Source organism: Rhipicephalus microplus, chromosome 10, assembly GCF_043290135.1.
Source record: "Rhipicephalus microplus isolate Deutch F79 chromosome 10, USDA_Rmic, whole genome shotgun sequence".
NCBI lineage: Eukaryota > Metazoa > Arthropoda > Arachnida > Ixodida > Ixodidae > Rhipicephalus > Rhipicephalus microplus.
This window is the reverse complement of record NC_134709.1, coordinates 38,491,565-38,505,334: the sequence shown is the minus strand read 5'-3', so window position 1 is coordinate 38,505,334 and position 13,770 is coordinate 38,491,565. Positions and strand designations below refer to the sequence as shown.

Below are 13,770 nucleotides of genomic sequence, written 5' to 3'. Positions count from 1 at the left end.
GGATCGTATAGTATGAGTTGCGTCTACGTCATCTCGCTCGCGACGCAGGACGATTCGGGCACTCACGCTAGTTTTCAATTTTTGGGCCTTGGGTCAACAGAACTCTACTATAGAGCACTCCTATAGAGCCGATGCCATTCTGGCACTCCTATAGAGCCGATGCCATATCTCCCCGCTGCACGGTATCCCACCTGTTTCTTGCCTGCTTTGGCAGGGAAGATACCCGTCAGAATAGTATACCTGTGTCTTTATAGAAGCGTTGAACCGTATAATCATGATGGCTTGATGTAGGCGCGTATGCCTGTATCACCTTCATCTCGTACCCTTTGTTAAACATGATACTTGCCACCCTCTCACTGATGCTATAGTATTTCTCTATGTTACCAGCGAGATTCCTATGCATAAGAAACCCCACCTCTAATTCTTTTCTGTGAACTAATCCATGGTATCATAAAGGCGTTTCCACTTTTCAGCACTGTAAAGCCTCACTTGGCCTCCTAACTTTGCTAAGCCCTATTAGAGCCCATTTAACACCCGGTAATTCCTTGAATAGCACGGCTAGATTAGCCTCACTTGATAGCGTTCTAGCGTTGAACGTAACCAAACTCAGATTCCAATGGCGGTCTGTCCAGACCCAGAGATTCTTAGCACCCTCCGCCCGCCTTGTACAGAAGCTTCGATGCCGCTGGGGAGTCGGGACTGAGGGCCAAGGGTTAATTGCTGTATTCATGGGAGGTAGTGGACAAGTACTCATCAGTGTGGCCAATCCTCATCTGGTGGGAGAGTGCCACAGCAGGATTGGCCATCGCTCATTAACTCGCCTCTTGTGCTGCATTCCACCTTGTACTCATTTTCTTTCCATAATTAAGCATCTTATATATTCCCGGGCCACTTCTTTCTGTTTGCCATGAAAGGTCTTTCTTTAACACATTCTAATAACACATTCTAATAACACATTCAAGTATTCGTTCTTCCCTAGGACAATTACCGAATGGTATAACCTTAGTAACGAAGTTGTTTCCCAGTCATCCTTGAACCTTTTTGCTGCGCAGCTCTAGCAGCGAGTTTCTAACTTCTATGACATGTGCTCCTGTTGTTTATTTCAATCACTGTAACCATTCTCCACTTGTGATCATCTTGAATTTAGCGCTCATTTCTCTACACGTTCTTATGCCGGTTTATTACAAACCACTGTTTTTTTTTCGTTCTGAAAGTGTGTAAATGCCTTACCTGTTTCATATTTATTTGTTTGCCGACTTGTAAACTTATCAAATGTATATCCACCCTGCCAAAACCCTATGTTAGGGTTGCAGTATTCATAAATAAATAAATAAATAAATAAATAAATAAATAAAACAGCTGAACCTTGCCCCCCCCCCCCTCAAAAAAAAAAAAATCCCGGCTGCGTTCCTGCCCGGCGGTTCCGGCAGATCGCGAGGATAGAGCATGCCGAGTGCTGATGTGAAGAGTTTGATAAGTTGATAAGTTTGGTAGGCTCTCTTAACGTTTCTCTCCAGCGTGCGCTCAACCAGCTTCTTCGTTTTGTAAAGACCTGTTCGTCGTTCTTCGCAACGCGCTCATGCTGCAGTGCCTGCGCGGTTAGCTTGTGGGGATGCATTGCTGGCTCTCTGCGAAAAGAAGAGCAAACTTTAACGCTTCCGCGGTTCATACACCGTGCTGTTTTAAGTGCATGGCATGTTTTAAGTGTGTAGCACATTGGAGGTCTTGGCTTGTCATCCATCCATACATCTCGTGTAGTGTGAGAGCTTTTTTTTTTCTTTTGACCCCAATAAAAAGCTTGTTTACTTTAGGACTTGACCAACTAACGGGAGGAGGAGGGGTAGAGTCATTGCGAATATGCTCCCCCCCCCCCCCCCCTGAAGGATAGCCATGCCCACGCCTATATACACGGCATACTCAAAATGATCCCGGTGCATCCTACCTTCGGCGTGCAGAGACTTTTAAATGTGAAGGTGCGTGTGATCCCTCTTTGCTGTGCATACGGTCTCTTCGCTATACTCATGGTTTCCTTTATTTTGAGGTGTAATGTACAGGGATGGCTCCTGGGCGCCGTCAAATTAGTCTCTGGGTCGGTCTAAATACGTGTGAGTCCCCCCTCCCCCCCCCCCCTAAAAATCACTACGGAGGCTGTAACGTCACCTTTTGTGCTCCCGCGTGCAAACCAGCATGGTGGCGTTTTTTTTATTTCTCTGCTGTGAGAAAGTCTGTAACACTGTGGGTTTTAAGACGGTACGCCATTGAGTAGTAAAATTTGTAGTTGGTCAAGTTCGTTGGGTACTGCAAATAGCACCTCAGCGTAACTATACGAAAACGTAGATATTGATAAAGTAGTCGTTTGGTCTTTCATTACTTAGCCTATGGCACTTATTCTAATTATGGACTTTCTTAGCTAAGCCAGTGTGCTATATTCGGGTGCAACTTAATAAGTCAGGGGAGGCACCGCCCAGACGACCGAAGTGCGGCAGCCATTCACCTCAGCGACTAAAGAAATGACCTCACTCTTGATCTTGGCAATATTCTGTGCAGGCGGAGTCAATGGCCGTTCTACTGATGACGTCAGTCTGGAGTACACGATCATCGATGGAGGATTTTGTGCATCCGCCTTTGAGGAGGAAATGCCGCTGACTTCTAACGTTGTAACCGACTGTACTTGTAATACTCCAACCAACTACCCAAGTAGTTTTCTGAAGTAGTATCTGACATTAACCGCATGTCATAGTTCCACCAATGTACAATTGATGGCACGAAATTCACACGCATGCATCTACAAGACATGTAATTATCAGTTTTTATCGGCATTCACAACCGCGTGGCTCATGTCGCAATATCCACTAGGGCACATTATTGAGCACACGGTTTCAACGAAATTCCCAAGTCATTGCATAGAATAGATACGGGCAGGTGTTAGTCACAGTCCGGTCTCCTCACTAATCCAAGACAGGTACGGAGCCACGGCCGTGTAGATACCCGGTTGACGCGGCTTGGCACATCCGACTCCGGTGGAGACGACCCCCACCAGTATCCACTGGCTTCCATTTCTCGTCACCAGGGGTCCTCCACTGTCACCCTGAAAAAAAAGGAGGGCGTTGAAATATTGCTTCAGTCTTTTTTGCCTGTTAAAAGGCACGACGCTCCTAACAGCCAAGCTGTTATGGGGCTGAGCTAAACGACAGATGAGTGTCAAAGGTAGTCATGCTATGGTTCTGCGATATGTCTATAAATGGCGCAACAGTCTCGCTCATGGATGAAGCGTGGGGTGGTAGCCACACAGTGAAGGGCGTATACCGAACGCGAATATTGTCTAAAGCCACTGTAGTAGCGGTGGTAGTGGCATGGGTTGCCATAAGTCCTTTGCAGTTTCCCCCTAGTCTACAAATAACCTAATCACAGACACCCACACAAAATCACAATACACCCCCCCTTCCCCCCCCCACACACACACACACACAAAAAGGCTGACAATCTCAAGTGAAACATATGAGAATCACCGCTATAGGCTGCTTATGAAGATGTCACACTGAGTGGAAACGGGGTAAGTTTTATAGCGAAGCTCTAGCTCACTTGTGGATTGCCGTAATACATGCGCCTTGCGCGAATGCATTGTAGCAGAGAAGTAAATCATTTAATCTGTAAATCATTTATTCTGAAAGCCCACCTGTTTGTTCACCGCTCTCTTTTCTAGATTATAGGCGTGAATACACATTTCATAACGCTTCTCAGTTGTCATTAGTCAAGCGGACTGGCGTCACATTCGCAAATAATTGTGTTGCAGTACAGGTGCATGCTGCTGCCGTCTTTGTTGCCGCAGTTGTCACTTATGAGGTCAACGTTACACCGGGTGTGCTTGAAAGCGCGTAAAGTATGGTCGCTGTAGAAGCCCTCGATGTTCCGTAACTGGGACATGGCCACGCACACGCGCATGATGATAGTTATAGCACGAGAACAGAACGAACACAGAGACAAGAAGGACGCGAAGGAATCTTGTCTCTGTGTGTTCGTTGTGTTCTCGCGCTATAACTATATCATCATGTCATACCAACTAGCCCAAGCTGCCACACTTCTGAATCACACGTGCATGTACACGCTCGCTACGAAGAGTATACCGGAAATGAACCGTCACATTACGTGAGAGTGAAGGACACCAGCCACGGTGTGCTACAGTGGTCGCGCTATATACACAACTGCCCAATCGAAGGTTGCGGGACCGAGTCCCTGTCGCGATGGCCTCATTTAGATGGATGCGAAATTCTAGAGGTCCACTTATACTTAGGTGCACGTTGAAAAACCCCGGGCGCTCAAAATTTCAGGAGCTATTCTCTACCGCGTCTCTCATTATCATTATAACGGTTTTGAGAATTAAAACATCAACAGTTAGTGTTGTAACGGTGAACAATATACAAAATAAAGTAAAGAAATGTTCTTATCTGGAACAAATTGAAACTGTACAGTTGCACTGTAAAGGCAAAAGTTGCAGAGGCTGAGATATGTATACAGCGCGCCGCAGCAACATAGCAAAATAAATAGTAAATGTTTGGTACACATAAGAACAAATCTTGCACACTCAGTACCATCCATACACCCTGTTTTGCACCATGCACACGGAGGATCCAGTGATTCGGAAGCAATGAAACAAAATAGGTCACAGCATCTCCGAGGCAATGTCACGCGCGCCTCACCGTGCAGGCATCTCGGGCGCCGCGCTCGTAGCCCGCGCACAATTGCGTCTGTCCGATCTCGCGGTCCGCGAACCAGGCCTGACACTGCTTGCGGTCCACTACAGGAAGCGCCACCTCCCGCAGAAAATGGCGGCTCTGGGTCGCTGAAAGAGAACGCGAACAAGAAGTTGTGAAATGTTTGAACCTCGGGTGTTGTGCGAACGGTGCTCGCATCACAAGTTTACGGTGTCCTCAAGAGCAGGAATTGTCAAAAATTCACAGTTACATTAGCTAATGGAAATGGGAGAACAGTCGAAAGCTTTATACTCTGATTAAACTTCATGGACGTTGTCTTCAACGAATTGCAGTGCACATTCCTAACCCCTTCAAGTGCGTAGCCAGAAATCTTTTCAGTGGATAAGAGGGGGGGGATATTGGTTCAGTTACATTTTATGTAAGTTCATGTGTGCAATTGTGTGTGTGCGTGTACATATACACATATAAAATGTAAGTGATTCGAACTTCTGCAGCACGGGAGGGGGTGGTGTCGACCCCCAAACACTCTCTCCCTTGTGGTTACACTAATGCCACTCCCCTCCAAGCTGTTTCAGCTTTCCATCTCCCAGTCGGTGTTCCCAACATGCTCCATTGACACTTCTCACCGAGATGTCATATCCAATGACCTCATTACACGGCGTCTTTACTGACGTCTTCAAGGGACTTCAGAACTACTAAGATGACAAAAGTGCGGCTTCACTTTCAGGGTTCACGACATAAAAATCACGCGCCTTCCAGTTTGAAAAACGACAATGTAGATTATAAGGTGTGGGCGCCAGAAACCTTTTGATTGTAATATGGAATCCCGCGTGTTAGGGTCACCATTTCAACTTACGGTCCAGGGTGACTCCCCAGCCAGCGACCCGGCACAGCGTTCCCTTGGCCGGCCAGTAGTCAGTATCAACCGGTAAACACACTGGCTGCACGGACTCGGATTCCAGGACGGGAGCATTCAGTTCGATTAGGGCCAGGTCATGTTCCTTCCGCCAGAGCCACGGCGTTGTGTGCTGCAGCAAAGAGTGGTCCAACAATCTTCCTTGTTGCATGTATATTAGGCGTCGCAACCAACACTTCAAAGAAAAAAGGTAATAAAATTGGCTGTAGTTGAACACTTGTAATCCTCACTGTCACGATCGAAAGGTAAGTGTGACTTGGTTTTGCAAAAGCTATGTACACAGCCTTGCTTAAAAGCCTGGTCACGTGGTGCCACACCATCGAGACTCCGAGCGAGCACAGTTGCGACACCTCTCCGAAGTGGATCACGTGACGCCAAACACGACACACTTGCGTCCTGGTGGTCGTCGCGTCGGCAGCACAGGGTCATTGCGATGCGATGAATGACCATGGAAGCACTACCACATTAGCGCTTTCGCTCTATTAAAAGGCGACCTGTAATGTTAGGAGCTTACTGGAAAAATCCCCATTTTTATCCATACTGCTGGTATGGATAATACGCATCTATTAATTAGACAGACAGACAGACAGACAGACAGACAGACAGACAGACAGACAGACAGACAGACAGACAGACAGACAGACAGACAGACAGACAGACAGACAGACAGACAGACAGACAGACAGAGAGGCAGACAGAGAGAAAGAGACAGACAGACAGACGGACGGACAACTTGGCTGTGCCAATAAAATTTAATTGCTATAGCCGATAATTGGCATGAACGGGTTGCACGAGTAAAAAAAAAGCTAAACTGGAGGACGTCAGGCTGTTGTGAGGAAACTATGATTGCAGATGAGGTATGTGAAAAGACATCAGTGATAAAGGTGAAGAAGCTACCAATTTTTCGGGCGTGTTTGAAAATTTTGACAATTTCATGATACTGCCACAAGCTATATAAAGCCGATATAGAATAACGTTAGAAGTTTCGGAAGCCGGAACTCTTCCAGACATCAGGTTTTTACTAAAATATCATGTCTGAAAGCGTATCACCAGAAGCCACCGCCGCTGTGGCGCGCCATAAGGGGCAAAAAGTTAGCTTTGCCGCAGTGCCACAGCGATACGCGGCATAGCATACCATGCATTCCGAAGGACATGGGGGTGCTGGGGTTGTGGGCAGTGGTTTAGCAGATTGAATTGATCATTCCCTTCTTTCTTCTTAAGGGATGACCCTTCCAAGCTTACGTCTCGGTACAGACACCCAAGAGCGAGAATTCATTGTTGTAACGGATATTGCGGCATAGCGGTATTGCTCTAAGCGGGTTATTGGATTATTTCATTATAGAAAGCATGAAAAGGTGACGGTGCAACCAACTAGTACTAGATGGGTGCAAGAGCTTCTCATTGTTATAACCGATATATTGTTAAAACCGGTATTTTCATAATTAGGTTTGACTGTACCATATATGAAGTGTATATGCGTACTATACTTATGCACTATATACTACAGCTACATCAGTGCTGATTAACGGTTCTGCTCTGTACGTGATTACGCAATAGAACAATGAATCCAACCAAAATATTCCGACTGTAACAAATGTGAGCCTTCAAGCGTAGCACTAATTTATTATTACAAACAGACAAGCGTTCGGCTAATCACTTAAACTGACAATCATGGTCAATTATTTACGGTAATGACGATAGTTATAGCGCGAGAACTGAACGACGACAAAGAGACAAGAAGGACAAGAAGGACGTCGTTCAGTTCTCGCGCTATAACTATTATGACGTCATACCAACTAGCTCAAACTTCCGCACTTCTAATTTACGGTAATGCGGTCCGTTCACACGCCCCATGGATATAAACGTGTATATTAATTAAAGTGACGTGTTGAGCTCCCCGCCCGTATGATGGCAGTTACTCTGGAGACCCTGTCGTCAAGCTGCGCCACTGCTCTGCACCGGCTCGGACCTCGGCATCCAAACGTGGGTTTAGTCCAGCAAGCTCGCGAGGCGGCCTTGAGGCATGACCTTGACGTTACTCTGTGGGAGATCTAATCCCGAGTCGCGTTAAACCTTGCCGGACCTTCAGTGAAGTTGTATCCATCCATTGGGCTCCCCGTTTCGAACACATGCCGGGAACCAGCACTTAAGAATAGATAATGAGAATATACGACATGTATGCCCTACGTACCCAAAATAAATGCCCTCTTACGCACGCGTTCATGTTCTGCTCGCGGCTTTTGTGAACCGCAGCTTTTCGACGGCATGCGATTAGCTGCGGACTGTAAGTTTCTGCGTGTGCGTTCAGCGACTTGTTTGTGACCGCGCATACGGAGGCTGTTTATTTCCTCAATAAGACGCGTTATTTGGCAAAGCATGCTCGGGAGATACGCCCTTCCTGCTCTGACCTTGAGTTCTAGCGTCGTTTTCTTTTCGTTGTTCGGGAAAGTTCGTAGGGTTAATGACAGAACGCGAATAGCAGTTGACGCGCCTAACTGCCAGTCCACTTGAAAGACCATGCAGGATGATCGAGGCTTGAACAAATGAAAGGCCACTTTCGAGACGCCGTAGGAAGCGTTCAGATAAGTTTGTCGTCGCGAGCAACTGCGGTAATGATATGCTCTGGCTCGATGCAATTAATCAAAGAAGGGCTGTAAGTTGTATGTGGGTGTATGTATGCATACATACATACATACATACATACATACATACATACATACATACATACATACATACATACATACATACATACATACATACATACATACATACATACATACATACATACATACATACATACATACATACACACACATACATACATACATACATACATACATACATACATACATACATACATACATACATACATACATACATGCATACATACATACATACATACATACATACATACATACATACATACATACATACATACATACATACATACATACATACATACATTGCCAAACGCCAAACGTGGTGTAGATAAGCCTGCTAACGCCGGATAGAGGGCACTCAGTGGAAGCCCTACACGCATATCTCTCGAGTAAAACAGACTCTGGCACAATAGAACGGCACTCATTGGCACGCCCATATCTCCAAGTGTTTGCAATGCTGCTGTGAGGAGCCTGTATGTCTCACTTTTAATCTTATCAAACAGAGTTTGTAAATACATTAGTAAAAAGTTTGGGGGATATAGCCCTGTCAGTCATGGTGTGTACAAATGGAGACACCAACTTCAATGGCACGTCACGCACCGCGTGTTTGCTCAAATGGCTTCAAAACTCAATGCGCACATTCGTACAGGCTTCCTGAGTGGACATCATTCACCTTGATTACGCTGCGCATTGCTGCAGACGATCCCTTTGCTCGATACAACTTACCATGTTCGACGATTGTTCCTTTTCTTATCGTGAGACGAATAAAACCAAAAGAAAGGTGGCGCAGTGTGACTGCATGCTCAGTGGGCGCCGCACTTTGCTTTGTGTCGCCGCCAGCGACGGCAGCGCTCCCGCCCGCCGTTCAGTGGCGGCTCTAATCCGTTAAACTCATAAGCTGCTTTCCGGGCACGCGCCGACGTTGTGTGCGCTTGTTTTCGACGCCGACCTCTGATGACGACGTAATTAGCTAGTGCGGCGGCAGCGGTATCGAAACTCCATTACTCCGAATCTCCAGAACAAGCAGCGCTTTCCTCGCGTCCTCAATTGTCGAAAGAGCAAAAAAAAAAAAAAGCAACACGCATGATCCTAAGGGAAGAAGTCGAGTAAATGACATATTTGCACAGCGTAAGACTACGAGTAGTTACGACGTAACTACTCGTAGTCTTGCGCTGTGCAAATAGATTGATTTTCCCAATCACCAACTAGCCCAGGCATCTGTCTTATCGAGTAAATGAGTCGCAGAGTCGGGGGGGTATCGTGCGAATGTTGCGTAATTGGGTATGGTTTGTGAATGCTTAATCGTTCATTTTGTCTTTATTATTCTCATTTATTGAATGAAGGAGAAGCGTTGCCTGCAACGAGTAGTGGGAATCTGATATGCGATGCCGTGACGGGGTGGCTACACTCGGCGACAACTTTTCTTGGCACTGAAGGGAAAGCTACGGAGGTGGAGATTCTGCACATGTAGCACTATAGTACACGTGAAGTAGTCCGTCTTGGCGCTTGTCTCGCAATGCTAAGGAAAGTGACGGGGACGCACCATCAGCCTATATAGTAGTGTAGACGCAGACGCCGCTTAGCGTTTGAGGCGCACGTAAAAATGCGGGACTTACTCGCGCGTTCAAGAACACCAAGTCACAACGAAAAAAATTGAGTCAATAGGACTATCTTATTGGAGGAAGCTGCGTCCTGTCTTAAATAGCTCCCCGTAGAAAATAAAGGGGGAACTTCCACACTTGACGGTGGAAATACGGGCGCTGTTGTGGAACTACATTCACTGGCATTAGGATGCCGGTGATTTGGCTCTGTAAAGCTTGTGCAGCTCGAGCAGTCGATTTTTACCAGCAGACGCTACCTGCGTCAGCCTTGCGAGGCGAAATGGGGGGGGGGGGGGGGGGGATGGTTGGCACGCGACGATAGCATGCGGCACGATACGCGAGGCGCGAGCATGCGCAGTGGGATGTGGACATCACCGCCGACGCACGACGGGTGACATCGTGAGACTAAGAAAAAAAACTAATTCTGGCCCAGTAGCAGATTCCTTTAGGGGCGAAGCTCCTAAAGCCGAGGGTTTGTCCTTCCTAGCTCATACGTGACTGTTAAGTCCGATGACTCACTCAGCAGGTGCAGACGGATGGTCGGATGGACAGACAGACAGACAGACAGACAGACAGACAGACAGACAGACAGACAGACAGACAGACAGACAGACAGACAGACAGACAGACAGACAGACAGACGGACGGACGGACGGACGGACGGACGGATGAGTGGACAGATGGATGGACGGATGGACGATTCACAGTTTACCGATAAAACCCTCCGAAGCTTGGCCCCACTGATCATCATTCACCCCGTGGATATGCTGTGATTTTTTTCCTTTTTATGCAAGTACTGAAGCTGACTGGAGGCAAAATAATTAGATAATTAGTTATACACCCGTTACCCTAATTAACAAAACTCACACGGAACTGCGCTTTCCTTCGTTTTCTTCGAACGTAATACTGTCTGCACTGGAATTGTGCCACGTGAATTCGACGCGTTTCTTACAGCGCATCATAATTCGTGACTGAATGGGATAGTGCCGCTTACGTTCCACGGTTTGAATCCATTGTATCCAGGATGGATGATGATGCGATGGACGTAGCGTACCACGGTCTCATCCTCCTGGAGAATGATGCCATGCCGGCGAAGGTTCACCACCCACCGGTCCGGCTTCAGTGAACTGCAACCAACAGCATCCCAGCGTTTTCATTCATTCATTGAATCATCTCATAAATTGCGCACGGACATCTGGACGACTATAATCAACGTTTTCAACGGAGGCTTTGGCAACTTTCTGCAGGGGTGGAATAAAACGCCTCTGCAGCATCACTTGTCAGACAGGCTTCGAGAATTTCACACATCAAGAAAACGCGGGCTCTGCGTTTCGGTGGTCACGCGAGTACAGAGCAAGGAAGTGTAATTTTTTTTTACAGCGAAAGTTGTTATGAGATCAATTTTTGGGTCACGCGCAGTTGTTGTTGTCTGCCGCCGCCACCGATGTCCGTAACAACATCGCGCGAAACTAGAAAAAAAAAACCTTCCACCCATGACGCAGTGGGGCTTGAACCCAGGTCCACTGGGTGCCAGCCCAATATTATATACCACTGAGTTACGCCAGTGCTTGTAACTCTTTGTCAAGCTTCCCTTAGACAGGCATGACCCGACACCTATGGCACAGTGGGATTTGAACGCGGTTCCGCTGGGTGCCAGCCCAGTATTCTACCACACAAAGCTACACCAGTGCTTGTGACTTGTCAAACTTGCCGTAGGCAGGCTTGATGTCGGGAAGCATTCGCGTTAATACGACTTATAAAGCGTTTTACAACAGTGAAAGAACAACCAGTCGTAGCGCGATGCGAATAGCGTAACAAGTGGGCCATCCAATGCTCCAAACCATCACGAAAGCTTGTTCTTGTTCCCCTATTAACTGTGGCGCATACCCACTTCAGCCATAATTCCTCATCGCCGTCAGCCACTGCATGGACAATTGGCACAAAATTATTTGCATGTGTTTAGCGGATACCATGCTTCTCAGAAGAATGACGAAGAATAGCATTGCGAATGCCGGCCTGCCCCCCAAAAGTTTATTATTAATGCCCTAGTGGGTACCATGCAAGTGTGCTCACAGTAGTTACCAAATGAGTGCTTTGAAAAGGCCCTGAAAAGCCGCTCTTCTAGCTTTCGCTGTGACTGTGCTGTGCCTCCCGCGCAGGCCTGGCGTTTATTAAAACCTACTTGGTACCAAATGACACCCTTGTTTCTCTTCCATGCAGTTCCGGTTGAACAATTACTTCCGGTGTTACGAATATTCCTGAATAACCTCTTAAATGTAGAGATGTATAGTTCTTGCTCGAGTTAGATTCTTCCCCAGTGCAGGGTAGCAAACCGGATGTGCGTCTGGTTAACCTCCCTGCCTTTCCTTGCATCTTTATCTCTCTCTCTCTAGATGCTGTACAGTGTACATATGATATCTCAGCATAAATTTACCTAATATATTGACCAATTAACTGACAGGCTAAGTAATACATAATGAATTAGCTTACTGAAGGATTGTGAGTAGCTTGAAGTCCCTAGAAATAGCTAAAGTAGCACCATTCATGTCGTCATGCAGGCACTGTTTCTTCCCCGTGCTTGGTATAGCCATGGTATGGTGGCTGCCACCATAGCCATGGTTGTGTAAGCGTCATCTTGTCTGCCCTCGGTCGCATGGTCTTTTTTTTTTTTTGCTTTCACAACACCGGTGAAGAGGAGGCGGGGCACCGGCTTACCCTCCCCTGTACACCGGAAAAGGGTGCGCCTGTGTCCGTAGTTCCTTGTTGGACGCTTTAGGTGCGTTGCTGTAGCTGCTGATAGAGAAGGCAGAGACAAAGGGGTGCGGTTGGCGCTACTTTAATTTTTTTTGTAGAAACTTTAGAGTAGCTGGAATCACTACGGCACCTCGCGCAGCATATTTCAATCACACTACTCTTTCTACGTGGCCTCTGGGATCCGCTTCGGTAACGCGCGAAACAGGGCACAATGTTTACACCAAGGCACATAGGCGTGCGAAGGGTTCCCCACATGGGAGGGGAGAAGGTTTAGGAGAAAGTTCATCACAGCGCGCCCCCCCTCTTTATGAAGTAGATGTATGGAGCAGATTTTCCGCCCCCCCCCCTTAGGGTCCCGACCCAGTCCCCCATGTCTGCGCCTATGCCAGGGCTGACGAACTTCGACGTGCGTGCCTCTTCATACCAGACACTTTAGGGTCGCCTCCAGAATTTTTTTTTGACGTGTCACCTTTTTTTTTCTTCTTTGTTTTGCCGCAACGTTATCTTGGGAAACAATGACAGGCTCTGACACAAATGCTGGTTGCTCCGTGGGTGATGTCGAATAACAAAAAAAAATGGCCCCGTATTTGCATGTTAGACTGCAAATATCGGTGAAAGACGATGGTATTGCGTGTGTAGAGAGGGAACAAAACGTCTATTTGATGTTCTGCGCATGAAAATCGGTGAATGGTATTCTGGAGGTGGTGCATTAGAGTGCCTAGAGCGTGCAGCAGAGGTGAACGAGCGCATCAAGTGACGTCAGACGTGAGACATGAGCGCTATCTGGCAGTTATCGGCCCTGCGCGCCCGTCTCGGAGGTGATAAGGTGTAGAACGCAAGGCGACGGGTAGGTGTCGTCTTAGCAAAGCGCTGGAAACACTTGCCTTTTTGAGACTCGCGTTGCACTGTCAGCGATCCGTGATAAACGCAGCGGTCGTTAGAATTACTTATGTGTGCCTTCTCTAGTGAAAAGACACACATACGAAATATCAATGTGTTGTTAGGGTGCCCAAGCTATGCGCAATAATTGCTTTTTAATTATAAATCGCACAAGTATGAACGCTGAATCTTGAGCAATATTGGTGGGCGCTGCGAATGGGGTCGGCCGTTTAGGGTACCGTTAAGTG

General features: G+C 47.1%; 1 protein-coding gene and 1 long non-coding RNA gene across 2 annotated transcripts in view; one reads left to right on the top strand and one right to left on the bottom strand.

Moving 5' to 3' along the window:
- Window positions 1–4,000, top strand: part of LOC142774692 (uncharacterized) — a 100,637-nt gene extending 96,637 nt beyond the window's left edge. Inside the window, exon 2 of the long non-coding RNA XR_012886500.1 lies at window positions 2,548–4,000. This is a non-coding gene — a long non-coding RNA (uncharacterized LOC142774692). The remainder of the gene's footprint in view (window positions 1–2,547) is intronic.
- The window catches only part of LOC119186649 (enteropeptidase), a 61,793-nt gene continuing 50,809 nt past the window's right edge, over window positions 2,787–13,770 (bottom strand). Inside the window, exons 10-13 of the mRNA XM_075875492.1 lie at window positions 10,884–11,016; window positions 5,569–5,740; window positions 4,698–4,840; window positions 2,787–3,088 (exon numbers count right to left, since the gene is read on the bottom strand). Of these exons, the coding sequence (XP_075731607.1) occupies window positions 2,930–3,088; window positions 4,698–4,840; window positions 5,569–5,740; window positions 10,884–11,016 (607 nt within the window). The 3' untranslated portion in view covers window positions 2,787–2,929. The remainder of the gene's footprint in view (window positions 3,089–4,697; window positions 4,841–5,568; window positions 5,741–10,883; window positions 11,017–13,770) is intronic.